General features: G+C 47.0%; 1 protein-coding gene across 13 annotated transcripts in view; it reads right to left on the bottom strand.

The window, feature by feature from the left end:
• The window catches only part of LOC106596503 (protein PHTF2), a 127,968-nt gene that overhangs the window by 11,042 nt on the left and 99,370 nt on the right, over nucleotides 1–17,556 (bottom strand). For 7 of the 13 annotated variants that reach the window (XM_082977917.1, XM_082977910.1, XM_082977907.1 and 4 more), the window contains 3 exons: nucleotides 10,345–10,513; nucleotides 6,327–6,497; nucleotides 3,794–4,019 (listed from right to left, as the gene is read on the bottom strand). In XM_082977917.1, coding sequence (XP_082834043.1) covers nucleotides 3,794–4,019; nucleotides 6,327–6,497; nucleotides 10,345–10,513 — 566 coding nt within the window. Of the gene's footprint in view, nucleotides 1–3,793; nucleotides 4,020–6,326; nucleotides 6,498–10,344; nucleotides 10,514–13,286; nucleotides 13,339–17,556 lie in introns of those variants that run through there. The other 6 variants (XM_082977919.1, XM_082977909.1, XM_082977913.1 and 3 more) reach the window with 3 other exon arrangements.

Here is a 17,556-nt window from a genome sequence, read left to right as displayed (position 1 = left end):
GTGTGTGTTACCTTGTTGTTTACCTCAGCAAGATGGCGCCGATAGAGATGGCAGCTTCGCTTTTAGTCCTTAGGAAACTGTGCAGCATTTTTTTTTTTTTTTATGTATTATTTCTTACAGTGTTAGCCCAGAAAACCTTAAGTGTTATTACATACAGCCGGGAAGAACTATTGGATATCAGAGAGACGGCAACTTACCAGCACAACCAGCACTACGACCAGGAATACCACAATCCCAAAGGGGATCCTTTGTCTGCACCTCCCAGGACATTTGAACTGATTCCAGAGGCCGACCCAAAACAACGCCGTCGGAGGAGAGGGTGCCGGAGCGGTCTTCTAGTGAGGCTTCGGATGCGCGCACACCACCCACCGCTTCCGAGTACATTACTCGCTAATGTCCAGTCCCTAGTTAACGAAGAAGACGAAATCAGGGCAAGAGTTGCTTTCCAAAGAGATATCCGGGATTGTAACATACTCTGTTTCAAGGAAACATGGCTAGCTGTCCGTACAGCAAACGGGATTTTCAGTGCATCGCACCGACAGGAATCAACATCTCTCCGGTAAGAAGAAGGGCGAGGGTGTATGTTTCATGATTAACGACTCATGGTGTAATTGTAATAACATACAAGAACTCAAGTCCTTTTGTTCACCTGACTTAGAATTCCTCACAATCAAATGCCGACCGTCTTATCTCCCAAGAGAACTCTCCTTGGTTATCGTCACAGCTGTGTATATCCCCCCACAAGCGGATACCGAGACGGCCATCAAGGAACTTCACTGGACTTTATGTAAACTGGAAACCATATATCCTGAGGCTGCATTTATTGTAGCTGTGGATTTTAACAAAGCTAATTTGAGCCAAGGCTACCAAAACTCTATCAGCATATCGATTGCAGTATCGATGAGCGAGTAACACGCTCTACCATTGCTACTCTAACTTCCGCAATGTGTACAAGGCCCTGCCCTCCTTTTGGCAAATCTGACCATGACTCCATCTTGTTGCTCCCCTTCTATAGGCAGAAACTAAAACAGGAAGTGCCCGTGCTTAGGTCTATCCAACGCTAGTCTGACCAATCGGAATCCACGCTTCAAGATTGCTTCGATCACGTGGACTGGGATATGTTCCGGGTGAGCGAGTTTATAAGGAAGTGTATAGGAGATGTTGTACCCACTGTGACTGAAACTTTCCCTAACCAGAAACAGTGGATTGATGGCAGCATTCGCTGCTGAAAGCACATACACCCGCATTTAATCATGGCAAGGCGACTGGAAACACGGCCAATACAAACAGTGTAGTTATTCCCTCCGTAAGGCAATCAAACAAGCAAAGTGTCAGTATAGAGACAAAGTGGAATCGCAATTCAACGGCTCAGACACGAGACGTATGTGGCAGGGTCTACAGACAATCACGGATTACAAAAAGAAAACCAGCCCCGTCGCGGATATCGACATCTTGCTTCCAGACAAATTAAACAACTTCTTTGCGCGCTTTGAGGACAATACAGTGCCACTGACGCGGCCCGCTAACAAAGACTGTGGGCTCTCCTTCACTGCAGCCAACGTGAGTAAAACATTTAAACGTGTTAACCCTCGCAAGGCTGCAGGCCCAGACGGCATCCCCGGCCGCGTCCTCAGAGCATGCGCAGACCAGCTGGCTGGTGTGTTTACGGACATATTCAATCAATCCCTATCCCAGTCTGCTGTTCCCAAATGCTTCAAGATGGCCACCATTGTTCCTGTTCCCAAGAAAGCGAAGGTAACTGAACTAAATGACTACCGCCCTGTAGCACTCACTTCTGTCATCATGAAGTGCTTTGAGAAACTAGTCAAGGATCATTTCACCTCCACCCTACCTGTCACACTAGACCCACTCTATTTTGCTTACCGCCCCAATAGGTCCACAGACGATGCAATCACCATCACACTGCACACTGCACACTGCCCTATCCTGTCTAGACAAGAGGAATACTTATGTAAGAATGCTGTTTATTAACTACAGCTCAGCATTCAACACCATAATACCCTCCAAACTCATCATTAAGCTTGAGACCCTAGGTCTCGACCCCGCCCTGTGCAACCGGGTCCTGGACTTCCTGATGGGCCGACCCCAGGTGGTGAAGGTAGGAAACAACATCTCCACTCCTCTGATCCTCAACACTGGGGCCCCACAAGGGTGCATGCTCAGCCCTCTCCTGTACTCCCTGTTCACCCACGACTGCGTGGCCATGCACGCCTCCAACTCAATCATCAAGTTTGCAGACGACACTACAGTGGTAGGCTTGATTACCAACAACGACGACGGCCTATAGGGAGGAGGTGAGGGCCGTCGGAGTGTGATGTCAGGAAAATAACCTCACACTCAATGTCAGCAAAACAAAAGAGATGATCGTGGACTTCAGCAAACAGCAACCACCCGAGCCACTGCCTGTTCACCCCGCTAACATCCAGAAAGTGAGGTCAGTACAGGTGCATCAAAGCTGGGACCGAGAGATGGAAAAACAGCTTCTATCTCAAGGCCATCAGATCGTTAAACAGCCATCACTAACACAGAGAGGTGGCTGCCTACCTACAGACTTGATATCATTGGCCACTTTAATAAACGGAACACTTGTCACATTAATAATGCCACTTTAAGAATGTTTACATATCTCGCATTACTCATCTCATATGTATATAATGTATACTGTATCCTACACTATCTATTCTATACTCTCTATTGCATCTTAGCCGCTCTGTCACTGCTCATCCATATATTTTATACTTATATATTCTTATTCCTTTACTAGACTGTGTGTATTATGTTTAGTTGTGGACTTGTTAGATATTACCTGTTAGATACTGCTGCACTGCCAGATCTAGAAGCATAAGCATTTCACTACACTCGCAATAACATCTGCTAACCATGTGTATGTGATACCTTGTGTATACCTGTGTTGTGTGATGGTGTGTGTGTGTGTTACCTTGTTGTTTACCTTGATGACTGTGGGGAAGTAGCAGTGTGTTGTGTGATGGTGTGTGTGTGTGTATAAATGTGTGTGTTACCTTGTTGTTTACCTTGCTGACTGTGGGGAAGTAGCAGTGTGTTGTGTGATGGTGTGTGTGTGTGTTACCTTGTTGTTTACCTTGCTGACTGTGGGGAAGTAGCAGTGTGTTGTGTGATGGTGTGTGTGTGTATAAATGTGTGTGTTACCTTGTTGTTTACCTTGCTGACTGTGGGGAAGTAGCAGTGTGTTGTGTGATGGTGTGTGTGTGTGTTACCTTGTTGTTTACCTTGCTGACTGTGGGGAAGTAGCAGTGTGTTGTGTGGTGGTGTGTGTGTGTATAAATGTGTGTGTTACCTTGTTGTTTACCTTGATGACTGTGGGGAAGTAGCAGTGTGTTGTGTGATGGTGTGTGTGTGTATAAATGTGTGTGTTACCTTGTTGTTTACCTTGCTGACTGTGGGGAAGTAGCAGTGTGTTGTGTGATGGTGTGTGTGTGTATAAATGTGTGTGTTACCTTGTTGTTTACCTTGATGACTGTGGGGAAGTAGCAGTGTGTTGTGTGATGGTGTGTGTGTGTGTTACCTTGTTGTTTACCTTGCTGACTGTGGGGAAGTAGCAGTGTGTTGTGTGGTGGTGTGTGTGTGTGTTACCTTGTTGTTTACCTTGCTGACTGTGGGGAAGTAGCAGTGTGTTGTGTGGTGGTGTGTGTGTGTATAAATGTGTGTGTTACCTTGTTGTTTACCTTGCTGACTGTGGGGAAGTAGCAGTGTGTTGCGTGGTGGTGTGTGTGTGTATAAATGTGTGTGTTACCTTGTTGTTTACCTTGGTGACGGGGGGCAGCAGCAGAGTGTTGGGAGGCGGGGGTGCGGTCCAACACGTCTCGTCTGACCTCAGCAGCAGGTCACAGTGGTGAGATCCTCCATCATGGAGCTGGAGCCTCTCCTCACTACTCTTACAGGTTATCCTCCCATCCAGAGACACATAGCCATTATCTGTCTCTGTGGACTTGTCTATGGACAGCTTGGACTTCTTAGACCTGAGGGGAGAGATGGAGAGGGAGGTTAAAGGGGGGAGGCGGTAGAGGTGGTAAGACAGGACAGGTAGACAGTCTCAAGTCCATCCAGCATGCAGAAATCAGAACAAGACAGAATCACTTGGATCAAGTTGGTACTAATTGAAGCCATGGCATGGGAGCAGAGAAACTAAGTTCTAAATGGGATGGGTTACTGGTGCTACTAAACTGGATTCAAATAAGAGTTGATTTGAATAGGATTTGGGATTGGGATGACTGACAGTGACCATTAGATTTCTGGTGTAAAAAGGTTGGATTTTTAATACTGTTTCTAGATTGAAAGACTCAAAAACTTCCCCAGTGATCCCTTTTAACAACTATAAAGCCTTTACTGATGTTTATGCTTCGTCATCATTTGCTCCATGCTTCTCTTGGCCATAGCTTGAATAGTTGAATGTGCCGTAACATTGGCAACAACAAAAAACAAAGCTGCAAAATCCCTTTTTCCACACCCAGAAAAATGATACCAGAGATGGAAGACAGACGTCTCCTTTCACATACTTTGGCCCGCTGAGAAACCCCAATGTCCAGACAAGTTAATAATCAAACTCCCGTTGAGAAGGATTTGAATATGAATCCCCTCTGTGTGTCCAGATAAAATAACACCGTTTAATAACTTCTTATCTCAGCCAAATAATTATCTTACCAGATAATGTTTATCATATAGTGGGAAGAATGAGTTTCATAAACATATATTTACTATGTACACTACCGTTCAAAAGTTTGGGCTCACTTAGAAATGTCCTTGTTTTTGAAAGAAAAGCATATTTTTTGTCCATTAAAATAACATAAAATTGATCAGAAATACAGTGTAGACATTGTTCATGTTGTAAATGACTATTGTAGCTGGAAACGGCAGATTTCTTAACGGAATATCTACATAGTCGTACAGAGGCCCATAATCAGCAACCATCACTCCTGTGGTCCTGTAGGGTTAAAGTTGATTTTGGGGTCTTCTAAAGACCCCCACCATTGATTATGTTGTTATTAGTTTGCTTGTGTGCCATTGTACTTATGCTCACTGTATAGCTGAATATTGAGGCCTCTGTCTGTGTCTAGCTCTCTGCTAAAACCCGCAGCCCCGCGTCTGTGAGAAAAGGTGAGAAAAGGGACTGAGGGTGATAGCGAGACACAGAGAGACAGTGTCTGTTTTTCTCTGAAACAAGGGCAGATTTGCATGCCACTGAGACAGGTTCTCAGAAACGTTGAGTTAAGAATAACTTGTTATTTTAGCCGCATGTGTAGGTTTTGACATAGGAGGTCACACCATAAGGTGTGATTTATAAGTGCACATCTTGAGTGTTCCTTATTTGTTAAGTAAATAACGGAGCCCAGAAAAGTGGAACCAACATTCCAATGGAACGTTGTGTTAGCTAGGCCAGCATCCCGGAGTCGCCTCTTCACTGTTGACGTTGAGACTGGTGTTTTGCGGGTACTATTTAATGAAGCTGCCAGTTGAGGACTTGTGAGGCATCTGTTTCTCAAACTAGACACTCTAATGTAATTGTCCTCTTGCTCAGTTGTGCACCAGGGCCTCCCACTCCTCTTTCTATTCTGGTTAGAGCCAGTTTGCGCTGTTCTGTGAAGGGAGTAGTACACAGTGTTTTATGAGATCTTCAGTTTCTTGGCAGTTTCTCGCACGGAATAGCCTTCATTTCTCAGAACAAGAATAGACTGACGAGTTTCAGAAGAAAGTTATTTGTTTTATGGCCATTTAGAGCCTGTAATCGAACCCACAAATGCTAATGCTCCAGATACTCAACTAGTCTAAAGGCCAGTTTTATTGCTTCTTTAATCAGACACAACAGTTTTCAGCTGTGCTAACATTAACGCAAAATGGTTTTCTAATGATCATTAGCCTTTTAAAATGATAAACTTGGATTAGCTAACACAACGTGCCATTGGAACACAGGAGTGATGGTGGCTGATAATGGGTCTCTGTACGCCTATGTAGATATTCCATACAAAATCTGCCGTTTCCAGCTACAATAGTCATTTACAACATGAACAATGTCTACACTGTATTTCGGATCAATTTGATGTTATTTTAAATGGACACATTTTTTTTGCTTTTTTTTCAAAAACACGGACATTTCTAAGTGACCCCAAACTTTTGAACGGAAGTGTATATGCCTCCGTTTTCTCATAGACTAGAAAGGCATATTAATTATTGATCAGTATCATAATCCGGGTGGAATCCAAGGGATGTTGCAGCTATACCAGAGAGAGATAGGGTTCTTTAGTAACCTCACGGGAGGGAAAAATACACACCGCGCTTTACAGATATCATGCCAGAAATCTCTGAAGAGAGCGATGCACAGGCTGTAAGGTGAGCCGGTGGCGGCACCGTGGCAGTGTGGGCCCCCCTCCCGGGTGTTATCAGTGGTGCTAGAGCCATCTCCTTCCCTATGTACATCCAAGTGAGCTGCCTTCCTTAAACGCCTTTGGTCCAGATCAATAAGAAAGAGTACTTAGAGAGAGAGAGAGGTCCAGACAGAAATCACTGTTGTTGTGATTGAAGAAAATAAATCATTAAAATAATACCTTTTTCATTTTTTTTTTATCACAAGAAGGATGATGAATGAAAAGGGTTGATTTACTGGCAGCGGTGTGTACTACATCAGGTATGGTCAGGAATGATCGAAGCAAAACATTGACTAATATCCAGCTGTCAGAGCGACTAATATTGATACTAATGCAGTAGTTTGGACTGTGTTCTCACAATATACAATAACTGGAGATATGATTAGTATTGTATTCACTGGGATTAGATTTGGAGAGCCATCAACAACAACAAAGTGAAGATGGAGAGACCTACTGGAATGGTTGATCTACTCCTACAAGAAGAGGACGGTCTCAACAGTCTGACTGACAGCTCAGCAAACAGCCTGTTTAGATCAGGCTGTTTGGACACCATTTCCCAAGGTGAGAGTCTCCAGTCACCACGTTTTACACAATGTATATATATATATATATACTGCTCAAAAAAATAAAGGGAACACTAAAATAACACATCCTAGATCTGAATGAATGAAATATCTTATTAAACACTTTTTTCTTTACATAGTTGAATGTGCTGACAACAAAATCACACAAAAATAATCAATGGAAATCCAATTTATCAACCCATGGAGGTCTGGATTTGGAGTCACACTCAAAATTAAAGTGGAAAACCACACTACAGGCTGATCCAACTTTGATGTAATGTCCTTAAAACAAGTCAAAATGAGGCTCAGTAGTGTGTGTGGCCTCCACGTGCCTGTATGACCTCCCTACAACGCCTGGGCATGCTCCTGATGAGGTGGCGGATGGTCTCCTGAGGGATCTCCTCCCAGACCTGGACTAAAGCATCCGCCAACTCCTGGACAGTCTGTGGTGCAACGTGGCGTTGGTGGATGGAGCGAGACATGATGTCCCAGATGTACTCAATTGGATTCAGGTCTGGGGAACGGGCGGGCCAGTCCATTGCATCAATGCCTTCCTCTTGCAGGAACTGCTGACACACTCCAGCCACATGAGGTCTAGCATTGTCTTGCATTAGGAGGAACCCAGGGCCAACCGCACCAGCATATGGTCTCACAAGGGGTCTGAGGATCTCATCTCGGTACCTAATGGCAGTCAGGCTACCTCTGGCGAGCACATGGAGGGCTGTGCGGCCCCCCAAAGAAATGCCACCCCACACCATGACTGACCCACCGCCAAACCGGTCATGCTGGAGGATGTTGCAGGCAGCAGAACGTTCTCCACGGCGTCTCCAGATTCTGTCACATGTGCTCAGTGTGAACCTGCTTTCATCTTTGAAGAGCACAGGGCACCAGTGGCGAATTTGCCAATCTTGGTGTTCTCTGGCAAATGCCAAACGTCCTGCACGGTGTTGAGCTGTAAGCACAACCCCCACCTGTGGACGTCGGGCCCTCATACCACCCTCATGGAGTCTGTTTCTGACCGTTTGAGCAGACACATGCACATTTGTGGCCTGCTGGAGGTCATTTTGCAGGGCTCTGGCAGTGCTTCTCCTGCTCCTCCTTGCACAAAGGCGGAGGTAGCGGTCCTGCTGCTGGGTTGTTGCCCTCCTACGGCCTCCTCCACGTCTCCTGATGTACTGGCCTGTCTCCTGGTAGCGCCTCCATGCTCTGGACACTACGCTGACAGACACAGCAAACCTTCTTGCCACAGCTCGCATTGATGTGCCATCCTGGATGAGCTGCACTACCTGAGCCACTTGTGTGGGTTGTAGACTCCGTCTCATGCTACCACTAGAGTGAAAGCACCGCCAGCATTCAAAAGTGACCAAAACATCAGCCAGGAAGCATAGGAACTGAGAAGTGGTCTGTGGTCACCACCTGCAGAACCACTCCTTTATTGGGGGTGTCTTGCTAATTGCCTATAATTTCCACCTGTTGTCTATTCCATTTGCACAACAGCATGTGAAATGTATTGTCAATCAGTGTTGCTTCCTAAGTGGACAGTTTGATTTCACAGAAGTGTGATTGACTTGGAGTTACATTGTGTTGTTTTAGTGTTCCCTTTATTTTTTGGAGCAGTGTATATATATATATATATATATATATAATATAATAGCAGCTAGCAGATCCACTCAGACACTGACTGGTCAACCATGTGGTGTGCAGGAGGAGGAGTTACTTCAGGTCAGTCAGGGTAATGTGGGGGTGACTTTTGGTTTAGAGAGAGAAAACAACACAGAGGTCAAGTGGAAGAGGGGAAAGGAAGGAGAAAGTAGTCTGGTGGTTGATTCCTGACCACATCTGGAGTCTGAGTGAGTGAACACCGCTGTACTGTGAGATGAGGACCAACAGTAACATCTGGAGTCTGAGTGAGTGAACACCGCTGTACTGTGAGATGAGGACCAACAGTAACATCTGGAGTCTGAGTGAGTGAACACCGCTGTACTGTGAGATGAGGACCAACAGTAACACCTGGAGTCTGAGTGAGTGAACACCGCTGTACTGTGAGATGAGGACCAACAGTAACATCTGGAGTCTGAGTGAGTGAACACCGCTGTACTGTGAGATGAGGACCAACAGTAACATCTGGAGTCTGAGTGAGTGAACACCGCTGTACTGTGAGATGAGGACCAACAGTAACATCTGGAGTCTGAGTGAGTGAACACCGCTGTACTGTGAGATGAGGACCAACAGTAACATCTGGAGTCTGAGTGAGTGAACACCGCTGTACTGTGAGATGAGGACCAACAGTAACATCTGGAGTCTGAGTGAGTGAACACCGCTGTACTGTGAGATGAGGACCAACAGTAACATCTGGAGTCTGAGTGAGTGAACACCGCTGTACTGTGAGATGAGGACCAACAGTAACATCTGGAGTCTGAGTGAGTGAACACCGCTGTACTGTGAGATGAGGACCAACAGTAACATCTGGAGCCACAGTGTTTTCTTCACAATGTCTATATTGTCTTTACAATCTCTCAGCTATGTAGATTTCCAAACACCTGTTTTCTTTGTATTTGTTAGCCACTTCATTCCCAGACTGTGTGGTACGGATCCATTTTCCTCCAGAAGGCTGAAAATGGTCAGGACTGTGCAAGCCAAAGGTAGTGGGTTTTGGGAATAGCTAGCTATTGTGGCAATACAGCCTGCTCCCAGATCTGTTTGTGGCATCTTGCCAAGAGCACCAACAGATCTAGAAAAAGGCTAATGGCGTTATGCAACCTAGCACAAATGTACAAGCTGCTACCCTCTGGCAGGAAATCACAGCCTTTAAAAAATGTACAATGGGACAGGAAGTGTGTGTGGGGGCAGTTCCCTGATCACATGATCAGAAGAGAGTGTGGGGACCATGATTCAACACACACAGTCTGATGTGTGTCTGGGGAACTGACCTGTACAGTGTCAGACTGAGGTCTTTTATAACAGTAACTAAGTCATACAGGTCTGTCTCAGAGCAGGAAGCACATCAAACACTAAAACAACACAGAGGTATGGATACATTATCTATGCTTTAACCCCCTTTACCCAATCTCTCTCTCTCTCCCTCTCGCTCATTCATTCATTCATCCACTCCATCTCTCTCCCCTCCCTCCCTCTCCATCCCTCCCTCTCCATCCCCACCCCCTCCCTCCCTCTCCCCTTCTCCCTCCTTCCCTCTCCCCTCCCTCCCTCTCCATCCCTCCCTCTCCATCCCTCTCTATCCCCACCCCCTCTCCCTGCCCCATCCCTCCCTCTCCCCTTCTCCCTCCCTCTCTCCTTCCCTCACTCACTCCTTCCCTCCCTCCCTCCCTCTCCATCCCTCCATCCCCAGCCTTTCTCCCCACCTTCTTCTCTTGCCAGAGCTGCTGCTGCTGGTGGGTTTGGGGGTGCGTGTGGAGACGATCTGGCAGTGCACTGTCCCCAGTAACAGCATCAGCCATATCGCCCCAAACACCTCTGTGGTCGGGATACTGTGGGGCTGGGGGATGGTGAAGAATAACGCTGCAGCAGCCACTGGAGAGAGAGAGAGAGGGAGAGAGAGGGTGAGAGAGAGCGAGAGGGTGAGAGAGAGAGAGGGTGAGAGAGAGCGAGAGGGTGAGAGAGAGAGAGAGAGAGAGGGTGAGAGAGAGAGGGTGAGAAATAGTGAGGGTGAGAGAAATAGCGAGGGTGAGAGAGAGAGAGAGAAATAGCAAGGGTGAGAGAGAGCGAGGGTGGGTGAGAGAGCGAGGGAGGGTGAGAGAGCGAGGGTGAGAGAGCGAGGGAGGGTGAGAGAGCGAGAGAGAGAGCAAGGGAGGGAGGGTGCGAGAGCGAGGGAGGGTGAGAGAGCGAGCGAGGGAGGGTGAGAGAGCGAGGGAGAATGAGAGAGAGCGAGGGAGGATGAGAGAGAGCGAGGGAGGGTGAGAGCGAGGGAAGGTAGGAGAGCGAGGGAAGGTGAGAGAGCGAGGGAGGGTGAGAGAGCGAGGGAGGGTGAGAGAGCGAGAGAGAGAGCGAGGGAGGGTGAGAGAGCGAGGGAGGGTCAGAGAGCGTGAGAGAGAGCGAGGGAGGGTGAGAGAGCGAGGGAGGGTGAGAGAGAGAGAGCGAGAGAGAGCGCGAGGGAGGGTGAGAGAGCGAGGGTGAGAGAGCGAGGGAGAGAGCGAGGGAGGGTGAGAGAGCGAGGGAGGGTGAGAGAGCGAGAGAGAGAGCGAGGGAGGGTGAGAGAGCGAGGGAGGGTGAGAGAGCGTGAGAGAGAGCGAGGGAGGGTGAGAGAGCGAGGGAGGGTGAGAGAGCGAGACATGGAAAGTGTTATGTGCTCCATGTATGTGGGATATTCTCCATTGTCTACTAGACTTCCTGTCAATAGTTTATATTGAACCTTTAGCCAGGGTGAAAAGGAGATGGAAAGAAGGAGAGGTGAAAAGGAGGGATGAGAGGGATGGATGAGGGTGTGGTAATACAACTGGTCACCTTGGCTGCTCACTAACAAACTCATACTACCACACATAGAGAGACAGAGAGGTATTGAGAGAGGGGCCATTTGTTTTGATGTACTCAAGGTCAATATGTAAAAAGGAGGGGTAGGGGAGTGGTCCATCCTGTCAATGCCTCTGCTATCAGTGTTCTTGGGTATATGAGAACACTCAACCGTGTGTGTGTGTGTGTGTGTGTGTGTGTGTGTGTGTGTGTGTGTGTGTGTGTGAACTTCCTATCTAACACACAGTGACAGGTTCAGGGCTGGAATTTCCCCATGACCAACCACAGCCAGAGAAAGGTAAGGTATTCATGTCTACACAAGCAGAGACCAACAACACACTGAACTAATAATGGTGGAGAACGAATGTGGGTGAGACTTAAGCCTTCCACATGCTTTGGTTCAGCTGGAGCCTAGCTGAACTGGACTGGAGCCTAGCTGAACTGGACTGGAGCCTAGCTGAACTGGGCTGGAGCCTAGCTGAACTGGACTGGAGCCTAGCTGAACTGGACTGGAGCCTAGCTGAACTGGGCTGGAGCCTAGCTGAACTGGACTGGAGCCTAGCTGAACTGGACTGGAGCCTAGCTGAACTGGACTGGAGCCTAGCTGAACTGGACTGGAGCCTAGCTGAACTGGGCTGGAGCCTAGCTGAACTGGGCTGGACTGGAGCCTAGCTGAACTGGGCTGGAGCCTAGCTGAACTGGACTGGAGCCTAGCTGAACTGGACTGGAGCCTAGCTGAACTGGGCTGGAGCCTAGCTGAACTGGGCTGGAGCCTAGCTGAACTGGACTGGAGCCTAGCTGGGCTGGAGCCTAGCTGGGCTGGACTGGAGCCTAGCTGGGCTGGAGCCTAGCTGAACTGGACTGGAGCCTAGCTGAACTGGGCTGGAGCCTAGCTGAACTGGGCTGGAGCCTAGCTGGGCTGGACTGGAGCCTAGCTGGGCTGGAGCCTAGCTGAACTGGGCTGGAGCCTAGCTGAACTGGGCTGGAGACTAGCTGAACTGGGCTGGAGACTAGCTGAACTGGGCTGGAGCCTAGCTGGGCTGGACTGGAGCCTAGCTGAACTGGACTGGAGCCTAGCTGGGCTGGACTGGAGCCTAGCTGAACTGGGCTGGAGCCTAGCTGGGCTGGGCTGGAGCCTAGCTGGGATGGAGCCTAGCTGAACTGGGCTGGAGCCTAGCTGAACTGGGCTGGAGCCTAGCTGAACTGGGCTGGAGCCTAGCTGGGCTGGGCTGGAGCCTAGCTGAACTGGGCTGGAGCCTAGCTGAACTGGGCTGGAGCCTAGCTGGGCTGGACTGGAGCCTAGCTGGGCTGGAGCCTGGATGCACTGGGCTGGAGCCTAGCTGGGCTGGACTGGAGCCTAGCTGGGCTGGAGCCTAGCTGAACTGGGCTGGAGCCTGGATGCACTGGGCTGGAGCCTGGATGAACTGGGCTGGAGCCTAGCTGGGCTGGACTGGAGCCTAGCTGAACTGGACTGGAGCAGACGAAGGGACTACCAATCACAGATGAAGGGTCTACCGACTTCGGGCTACCGACTTCGGGCTACCGACTTCGGGCTACCGACTTCGGGCTTGCCTGGAGAAGAAATGTGTGCGCAAACAACCGGAAAAAAAACTTGCCAAAGACCAAAATGAACAAAAACAAAAAGTCTTCAAAATATATGTCTTCATAATAAAAGTCTTCATAATATGTCTTCATAATAAAAGTCTTCATAATATGTCTTCATAATAAAAGTCTTCATAATACAAGTCTTCATAATACAAGTTTTCATAACAAAAGTCTTCATAATATATGCACATAGGAGGAGGAAGATGACTGGAGGTTAGGGTTAGGTAGGTACCTTGTAGCAGGTAGAGGAGGAGGAGGAGGAGGAAGTTTCCTGTTTCCGGTCACAACTTGCAGACTTGTTTACGCTGCTGTGCGTTTTTGTTGCCGATCTTACTTTGATACCTGACGGTTTTTTACTTTTTCATTACCGTATATTTTTACTTTTTCCCTCACTCAACTTTTTTCATTCAACTTTTTCACCCCGGAGGTTTTATCTGGACATGGTTCGTCAGGACTTCAAACAGCCGAAGCTAAGTAACATTAACATGATGCCTTCTAATTGCAGTCGTTGTACTTATAATATACAGGAGAACGATCGCCTTACGGCAAGGATAGCTGTGCTGCAAGCCCAGCTTCAGACGCGATCGTTAGGCAAGGGTAATTTCAGTGTAGGAAAGGATGAAACAGCGTCTGTGCCACCAGTAAGTACAGATAGTAACGTTAGTATAAACCCCCTCGCACGGTCCCCGCAGCCGGACATCTTTCTCATGGCTTCTGGAGGGAAACGCTGTAGGAATGCTCAACCGGTGTCGCTTATTCAGCCGACAGAAACTTTCAACCGGTTCTCCCCATTAAGCGAGTCGGAGTCGGAGGCCGAGACTTCTCTGGTCTCTACTCCTCCCGTTGTGGGGTCTGAGACGCCGACGGCTCCCACCATTAGCTCTGACAAATTGAAAACCCTAGTCATTGGCGACTCCATTACCCGCAGTATTAGACTTAAAACTAATCATCCAGCGATCATACACTGTTTACCAGGGGGCAGGGCTACCGACGTTAAGGCTAATCTAAAGACGGTGCTGGCTAAAGCTAAAACTGGCGAGTGTAGAGAGTATAGAGATATTGTTATCCACGTCGGCACCAACGATGTTAGGATGAAACAGTCAGAGGTCACCAAGCGCAACATAGTTTCAGCGTGTAAATCAGCTAGAAAGATGTGTCGGCATCGATTAATTGTCTCTGGCCCCCTCCCAGTTAGGGGGAGTGATGAGCTCTACAGCAGAGTCTCACAACTCAATCGCTGGTTGAAAACTGTTTTCTGCCCCTCCCAAAATATAGAATTTGTAGATAATTGGCCCTCTTTCTGGGACTCACCCACAAACAGGACCAAGCCTGGCCTGTTGAGGAGTGACGGACTCCATCCTAGCTGGAGGGGTGCTCTCATCTTATCTACGAACATAGACAGGGCTCTAACTCCTCTAGCTCCACAATGAAATAGGGTGCAGGCCAGGCAGCAGGCTGTTAGCCAGCCTGCCAGCTTAGTGGAGTCTGCCACTAGCACAGTCAGTGTAGTCAGCTCAGCTTTCCCCATTGAGACCGTGTCTGTGCCTCGATCTAGGTTGGGCAAAATTAAAAATGGCGGTGTTCGCTTTAGCAATCTCACTAGTATAAAGACCTCCTCCATTCCTGCCATTATTGAAAGAGATTGTGATACCTCACATCTCAAAATTGGGTTACTTAATGTTAGATCCCTCACTTCCAAGGCAGTTATAGTCAATGAACTAATCACTGATAATAATCTTGATGTGATTGGCCTGACTGAAACATGGCTTAAGCCTGATGAATTTACTGTGTTAAATGAGGCCTCACCCCCAGGTTACATTAGTGACCATACCCCCCGTGCATCCGGCAAAGGCGGAGGTGTTGCTAACATTTACGATAGCAAATTTCAATTTACAAAAAACAAAACAACAATGACGTTTTCGTCTTTTGAGCTTCTAGTCATGAAATCTATGCAGCCTACTCACTCACTTTTTATAGCTACTGTTTATAGGCCTCCTGGGCCATATGCAGTGTTCCTCACTGAGTTCCCTGAATTCCTATCGGATCTTGTAGTCATAGCAGATAATATTCTAATTTTTGGTGACTTTAACATTCACATGGAAAAGTCCACAGACCCACTCCAAAAGGCTTTCGGAGCCATCATCGACTCAGTGGGTTTTGTCCAACATGTCTCTGGACCTACTCACTGCCACAGTCATACTCTGGACCTAGTTTTGTCCCATGGAATAAATGTTGTGGATCTAAATGTTTTTCCTCATAATCCTGGACTATCGGACCACCATTTTATTACGTTTGCAATTGCAACAAATAATCTGCTCAGACCCCAACCAAGGAGCATTAAAAGTCGTGCTATAAATTCTCAGACAACCCAAAGATTCCTTGATGCCCTTCCAGACTGCCTCTGCCTACCCAAGGACGTCAGAGGACAAAAATCAGTTAACCACCTAACCGAGGAACTCAATTTAACCTTGCGCAATACCCTAGATGCAGTTGCACCCCTAAAAACTAAAAACATCTGTCATAAGAAACTAGCTCCCTGGTATACAGAAAATACACGAGCTCTGAAGCAAGCTTCCAGAAAATTGGAACGGAAATGGCGCCACACCAAACTGGAAGTCTTCCGACTAGCTTGGAAAGACAGTACCGTGCAGTATCGAAGAGCCCTTACTGCTGCTCGATCATCCTATTTTTCCAACTTAATTGAGGAAAATAAGAACAATCCGAAATTTCTTTTTGATACTGTCGCAAAGCTAACTAAAAAGCAGCCTTCGCAAATGGAGGATGGCTTTCACTTCAGCAGTAATAAATTTATGAACTTCTTTGAGGAAAAGATCATGATCATTAGAAAGCAAATTACAGACTCCTCTTTAAATCTGGGTATTCCTCCAAAGCTCCATTGTCCTGAGTCTGCACAACTCTGCCAGGACCTAGGATCAAGGGAGATACTAAAGTGTTTTAGTACTATATCTCTTGACGCAATGATGAAAATAATCATGGCCTCCAAACCCTCAAGCTGCATACTGGACCCTATTCCAACTAAACTACTGAAAGAGCTGCTTCCTGTGCTTGGCCCTCCTATGTTGAACATAATAAACGGCTCTCTATCCACCGGATGTGTACCAAGCTCACTAAAAGTGGCAGTAATAAAGCCTCTCTTGAAAAAGCCGAATCTTGATCCAGAAATTATAAAAAACTATCGGCCTATATCGAATCTTCCATTCCTCTCCAAAATTTTAGAAAAAGCTGTTGCACAGCAACTGACTGCCTTCCTGAAGACAAACAATGTATACGAAACGCTTCAGTCTGGTTTTAGACCCCATCATAGCACTGAGACTGCACTTGTGAAGGTGGTAAATGACCTTTTAATGACGTCAGACCGAGGCTCTGCATCTGTCCTCGTGCTCCTAGATCTTAGTGCCGCTTTTGATACCATCGATCACCACATTCTTTTGGAGAGATTGGAAACCCAAATTGGTCTACATGGACAAGTTCTGGCCTGGTTTAGATCTTATCTGTCGGAAAGATATCAGTTTGTCTCTGTGAATGGTTTGTCCTCTGACAAATCAATTGTAAATTTCGGTGTTCCTCAAGGTTCCGTTTTAGGACCACTATTGTTTTCACTATATATTTTACCTCTTGGGGATGTCATTCGAAAACATAATGTTAAATTTCACTGCTATGCAGACGACACACAGCTGTACATTTCAATGAAACATGGTGAAGCCCCAAAATTGCCCTCGCTAGAAGCCTGTGTTTCAGACATAAAGAAGTGGATGGCTGCAAACTTTCTACTTTTAAACTCGGACAAAACAGAGATGCTTGTTCTAGGTCCCAAGAAACAAAGAGATCTTCTGTTGAATCTGACAATTAATCTGGATGGTTGTACAGTCGTCTCAAATAAAACTGTGAAGGACCTCGGCGTTACTCTGGACCCTGATCTCTCTTTTGAAGAACATATCAAGACTGTTTCAAGGACAGCTTTTTTCCATCTACGTAACATTGCAAAAATCAGAAATTTTCTGTCCAAAAATGACGCAGAAAAATTAATCCATGCTTTTGTTACTTCTAGGCTGGACTACTGCAATGCTCTACTTTCCGGCTACCCGGATAAAGCACTAAATAAACTTCAGTTAGTGCTAAATACGGCTGCTAGAATCCTGACTAGAACCAAAAAATTTGATCATATTACTCCAGTGTTAGCCTCCCTACACTGGCTTCCTGTTAAGGCAAGGGCTGATTTCAAGGTTTTACTGCTAACCTACAAAGCATTACATGGGCTTGCTCCTACCTATCTTTCCGATTTGGTCCTGCCGTACATACCTACACGTACGCTACGGTCACAAGACGCAGGCCTCCTAATTGTCCCTAGAATTTCTAAGCAAACGGCTGGAGGTAGGGCTTTCTCCTATAGAGCTCCATTTTTATGGAATGGTCTGCCTACCAATGTGAGAGACGCAGACTCAGTCTCAACCTTTAAGTCTTTACTGAAGACTTATCTCTTC

The sequence above is a fragment of the Salmo salar genome, chromosome 07, assembly GCF_965601325.2.
Source record: "Salmo salar chromosome 07, fSalSal1, whole genome shotgun sequence".
In the NCBI taxonomy this organism is placed as follows: Eukaryota; Metazoa; Chordata; class Actinopteri; order Salmoniformes; family Salmonidae; genus Salmo; species Salmo salar.
The sequence above is the reverse complement of the archived record's forward strand: the minus strand, read 5'-3'. Positions and strand labels throughout refer to the sequence as shown.